Source organism: Colobus angolensis, unplaced genomic scaffold, assembly GCF_000951035.1.
Source record: "Colobus angolensis palliatus isolate OR3802 unplaced genomic scaffold, Cang.pa_1.0 Scaffold356, whole genome shotgun sequence".
NCBI classification, from domain to species: domain Eukaryota; kingdom Metazoa; phylum Chordata; class Mammalia; order Primates; family Cercopithecidae; genus Colobus; species Colobus angolensis.
The window spans coordinates 1,085,765-1,091,772 of NW_012116888.1; the positions used below are offsets into that span (position 1 = coordinate 1,085,765).

At 38.7% G+C, this 6,008-nt stretch overlaps 1 protein-coding gene across 1 annotated transcript in view; it reads left to right on the top strand.

The window, feature by feature from the left end:
• The window catches only part of ANAPC1 (anaphase promoting complex subunit 1), a 126,337-nt gene that overhangs the window by 39,727 nt on the left and 80,602 nt on the right, over positions 1-6,008 (top strand). Inside the window, exon 16 of the mRNA XM_011953099.1 lies at positions 2,668-2,855. Within this exon, the coding sequence (XP_011808489.1) occupies positions 2,668-2,855 (188 nt within the window). The remainder of the gene's footprint in view (positions 1-2,667; positions 2,856-6,008) is intronic.

Below are 6,008 nucleotides of genomic sequence, written 5' to 3' on the forward strand. Positions count from 1 at the left end.
AAAAAAAAAAAAAAAAAAAATATATATATACACACACACACACACATATATATGGACGTGCCTCTTGCAAGAACATCTGGGAAACAAAGCCTAAGCAACTAGGATATTTCTTGGCATATTTAATTTTTTTTTTTTTCTGTAATGTATTAATGATGTTTTTAATCTTAAATGTCTCAATTTTCAGATAAGTTGTGAAATTAGCATAATTGCCTTAATTGAATAAAACTTAGTATTATTGTCAAAGTACAATCAGAATTATCTTAATAAATACTGGATTCTGCTTGAATTATTCCTGAAATGCAGTTTCAAAATGCTAGAGGAGAGTATTTGTGAACATAGAATACTAAACAAAATACTAGAATTCAAGGGATTTGCCAACAAACGTAGGTTATGAAAAGAATGCCTATGTGATATAAGGAACTTCATGACATCTCTTGGTTTCAAAATCTAACTGTCAAAGCAGGACATTGGCAGATTGTAGACTAGAATGACTTTTTCATTTTAGGAATTTTCACTGGGTGGTAAATGGTATTTCAAGTTGATATAGAGATTCCTTGCCTTCCAAAAGGTATTTTGTAATCACAAGGCCAGGTACCTAGAGGTATTATAAGCCTAAGCAAAATATATAAAAATAGATAGTAATGGAGGAAATTAAATAAATAAAAACAAAAATTTTACCCCTTTATAGCCAAACAGAAGCCCCATAGCTTATGTACATACATTTATGTATTTTACCTACAAAGGGTTCTCACACACTCATGCAGCATTGGATTTACACTTGTTTTGGATTCAGCTATGACATACTTGGTTATTTGGTATTTTAATATTATTTGCTTCCAATCTGTGCTGTGTGAGTGTGCACATTGCAAACTGATGGGACAGAGGATGTGTTGCTGAGGATGGGCCCAGTGGCATGACAGTGGAAAGGGAGAAAAGAATCCTGGAAGAGAGGATATGTGAGTACAAAAACATTGCAGTTTGGGATTATTTACTAGTAAAAGTAGATTTGGGTCTCTTCACAGTGGTAGCCCTGGCCACTCTGAGGGGCTCATTGTATGCCAGTGTAGTGCTATAATTGACGTGGAGCCATTGAGAATGGTATAAAGCCATTATACCAGGTGTGGTGGGCTCGTGCTTGTAGTCCCTCCCCTTTGGAAGGCTGAGGTGAGGGGATTGCTTGAGTTCAGGCGTTTTGAGACCAGCCTGAACAACATAGACTCTGTCTCTACAAAAAGAAAAATAAAATTAGCCAGGCGTGCTGGCATGTATCTGTAGTCCTTGCTACTTGGGAGGCTTGACCTGGTGGACCACTTGAGCCCAGGAGCTGGAGGTTACAGTGAGCTATGATTGCACCACTGCACTCCAGCCTGGGGACAGAGGAAGACCCCGTTTCCCTTTACCAAAAACAGAATGGTGTAAATTATGTGGTATTAACTCTTAACCCTTTTAAGGCAGAGAGCATGTGAAACATTTTAGAAACTGAACAACGTCAGAAATGAAAGTTATAAAGCTTTGGTTCATAGGCATGTTTACTCATTTAGAACATCATGTAATGCTAGCTAAGCATTGCTATTTGTGGATGCGTATATTGAATATTATATATTTACTGAAGTATTTAAGCAGTATTTATATAAATGTGTAAACATAGAAGTTGTGTGTTTTTCATAGTGACTTTTTTTTTTTTTGAGACAGTTTCACTCTAGTCACCCAGGCTGAAGTGCAATGGCGTGATCTCAGTTCACTGCAACCTCTGCCTCTCGGGTTCAAGCGATTCTTCTGCCTCAGCCTCCCAAAAAGCTAGGATTTCAGGTGCCCGCTGCAATGCCCAACTGATTTTTGTTATTTTTAGTAGAAACAGGGTTTCACCATGTTGGTCAGGCTGGTCTCGAACTCCTGACCTCAGGTGATCCACCCGCCTCGACCTCGCAAAGTGCTTGGATTACAGGCATGAGTATGAGTCACCATGCCTGGCCCATAGTGACCTTTAATTTGTCACCTGAGCTAGAACATCTTTAGAGTGAAAGGGGGAGCAGTTAGTAATTGCTGGGGCAATGGATGTAAATCAGTACTGTCTCTGGCAAACTGGGCTATTTGGTCACTTTATTTCTGATTCAAAATTAATAATTGAAAAGCTGTCCTTCGCTGGGCACAGTGGCTCACACCTGTAATCCCAGTGCTTTGGGAGGCCAAGGCAGGCGATCACGAGGTCAGGAATTCGAGACCAGCCTGACCAACATGGTGAAACCCCGTCTCTACTAAAAATACAAAAAATTAGCCTAGCTCAGTGGGAGACACCTGTAATCCCAGCTACTTGGTGGCTGAGGCAGGAGAATTGCTTGAGCCCAGGAGGCAGAGGTTGCAGTGAGCCGAGACCGCACCACAGCACTCCAGCCTGGGCAACAGACAAGACTCCATCTCAAAAAAAAAGAAAAAAAAAAGAAAAGAAAGCTGTCTTCAGACCTCTTTCAAGCCCTGTTGAATTCAATAGTTGGTTTTAGTTTCAGATGATTGGTTAGGTAATGTTTGCATCTCATTGGCTCTTTAGTGACAATTTTCTTTTCATAATAATTGGCCTTTACATAGTGGAAATATAAAAACTTGATTATTGAAAGGGAAAAGAAATGCATGCAGAGTAAGAATACTAAAATTAATCTTTGCTTTTAATAGTACAAACGTGTTTGCAAGCAATTAAGTGTATCCTGCCAAAAGAAATAGCAGTTCAGATGCTTGTCAAATGGTACAATGTCCACAGTGCTCCAGGAGGACCCAGTTATCACTCAGAGTGGAACTTATTTGTGACTTGTCTTATGAACATGATGGGTTATAACACAGACCGCTTAGCATGGACTAGAAATGTAAGTAAATACAATTGTTTTCTTTATGGGTTATTCTGTTAATGTAATGGTTGCATAATTGGTAATGTAACATTCAGAGTACATAATAGGCATACCATATTCAAAATAATAGAATAATATTAAGGTTTATTGTATCTATATATTGTAAACCAAATCTCATTTAATATTTAATATTAACATTTTACTAGTAATTATAATTACCGAGCTTTAGAACATTAAAGCATATATGACTATTTCTTATTTCACCTTTGTAAAATGACTGCAAGTTACACTAGGATTAGTGATAGTCTTGGTTTTATTGATGAAGAAACTGGATCACAAAGAAATCACAGATCTGTCATTTTTTAAAAAACTATGACTAGACTGCATTTTCTGACTCCTTGTTTAACGTTGTTTTCTGAAGACAAGATTGTCTTTTTACACACATGTTGCTTGGGATGTGAGGAGGAAGGTTTGATTTGAGGGGGATTTAAAGTACTTTAGCCTGAGTATCGACTCTGTTAATGGTATAAAGCCTTATCTCTCACCCTCTTCCCCCAGAAACATCCTTACAGGCCCTTATTAGATTATTCACAAAATCAGCAGAGTGGTGTCTTCAGTATTAGTGATCTCTTTCTAGCTCTGGAGATCCCTCGCAGGACAACCTTGCCTGGGTCACTCTGAAAAAAATCACTCTAGATTGTAATTACCCTTTTTCCAGGTAACTCAGCTGTTCCATTCTATACGTTTTAGCCTTGTACAGCAAATCCACTTTTAAAACTTGCTTTTGTCTCAATTATGAAAGGCAAATGTGGAAAATGGAGGAATTAAGAAAATAATTATACTACTCAGAGATAACCACTCTAAACATTTTTGAAGTTACCTTCTGTGTAAAAATATCAGTGAAAATTTCCCATATCATTAAAAAATTTTTCTAAAAAACCTCCATCATTTCATCATAGTGTAGTTTTTTGTCATAATTAACCCATAGCTAATAATTGTACCTTGTGAATCTTTTGTTTTTCTTATTGTGAGTAATTTATAAATATCCTTTTTCATGAATCTTTTTTTTTTTTTTTTTTTGAGATGGAGTCTCGCTCAGTCGCCCAGGCTGAGTGCAGTGGCACAATCTCGGCTCACTGCAAGCTCCGCCTCCCAGGTTCACACCATTCTCCTGCCTCAGCCTCCCAAAGTGCTGGGATTATAGGCATGAGCCACCGTGCCCGGCCCACAGTTTAGTCTTTAGCCCTGTAAGGTTGCTAACGGGGCTGCTGGCTTCTCTCCCTCTTAGCTATGACTTTCCTTGCATATTGTCAGCCTTTCCATATATTCCTCTTACCACCAAAATTTGCAGATGGCCAGAGCAGGAAAAGCAAGGTTCCCCAAGAACGTTGGCCCCCTTCCCTGCAGTTACTTTCTTTAGGTGAGAATGTTGGCCCCCTTCCCTGCAGTTCCCTTTTCTCCTAGATCTTGGTCCCTCAAGTCCAGGTTGCTTCCACAGTTTTCCCACAGCCATCAATTAGATGTTTTCCTTTTACCTACCTTTTCTAGTTGTTTTCTGTGAGGACCTTGGTTTGCTGGTACTTCATTGTATCTGGAACAAAATTTTTTAAAGAGCCAGGGTCTTGCTATGTCACCCAGGCTGGAGGGCAGTGGCTATTCACAGGCTCACTACAGCCTCAAATTCCTAGGCTCAAGTGATTCTTCTGCCTCAGTCTTCGCAGTAGCTGGAACTCTACAGGTGCGCACCAGCATGCTTGACTTGGAGCAGAATGTTTTTAAATCATTACATCTTATTGTTTGTTAGATCATATGCAAAAAAGAAATAGTTAAGTTTCCTTGTCCTTAATTTCTCAGAAAACAATTCATTTGTGTTATGTTTATGACTTTTTACAGGTTGTTCTGTTGTCGCCAGTTCCAGAACTGAGGGATTCTTCAAAACTTCATGATTCTCTGTATAATGAGGATTGTACTTTCCAACAACTTGGAACTTACATTCATTCTGTCAGAGATCCTGTCCATAACAGAGTCACCTTAGTAAGTATAAACATTTGGTAGCTTTCCAAGAGGTGGGCTGGCATTTCGAATTTGACAGAATAGAAAATTTTGTCTGAAAAATGACAACAAACATTTCTCATGATTTAAAAAAATCTATTGTGTCATTTTTTGGCACTATATTTCTTTATACAGTAATTCTGCTTGTTTTCTACAGTTTCTGTATTTTTAAAAACAGTGAAAATGAAAGCTTGAGTCAGCTGAATTGTATATTGATAGGATTTTTTGTCTTTTCATTAAAAGTAAATGTCCTTTTGATGATGGTGACTCACTGTATAAAGATTAGACACTTTTTATTAAAACAAGCATTTTGGAAAGCATTTTGCAAATGATTACATTTAAAGTTTCTGAAATTTGGAAGTGTTCATTTCTGTTTGAAAATGGTTTTTCATTTATTTTATTGCTTTGATAGGCAAAGTCTTGTACCAGCTATTTTTACGACATTCAAAGACTTAGAATGCAGAGATTTTATTTACTTTCTCATTTGTTTCCATCTAGGAACTGAGTAACGGCTCCATGGTTAGGATCACTATTCCTGAAATTGCCACCTCTGAGTTAGGTACGATTGAGAAGTTTCATTTCTAAGACATGAAGTAATTGTGATTTACGTTAATAATTGGGGTTTTAAACATTATTTTGCCATTTTTGAAGCCTCTGGATCAAGTTCTTAGCTTTGTAGAGGAGCTTTAAAGAGCCAGGGGGTGCTTTGTGATGTCTACTCTGTGTGTGCTCTAAGGCTGGAGTACAGGTGAAGGATGTGCTGGTTCTGTTCCTCGGAGATTCTTCTGTTGAGGAATATAATGCAGTGTAATAACATATGGACATGCCAACGGGGCATGGTGGCTCACACCTGTAATCCCAACACTCTGTGAGACTGAGGCGGGCGAATTGCTTGAGGTCGGTAGTTCGAGACTAGCCTGGCCAACATGGTGAAACCCTGTCCCTATTAAAAGTACAAAAATTAGCTGGGTGTGGTGGCGCACTTCTGTAATCCCAGCTACTCGAGAGTCTGAGGCAGGAGAATACCTTGAACCCGGAATGCGGTGGTTGCAGTGAGCCGAGATCGTGCCCTTGCACTCCAGCCTGGGTGATAGAGTGAGACTCTGTCTCAAAAAAAAA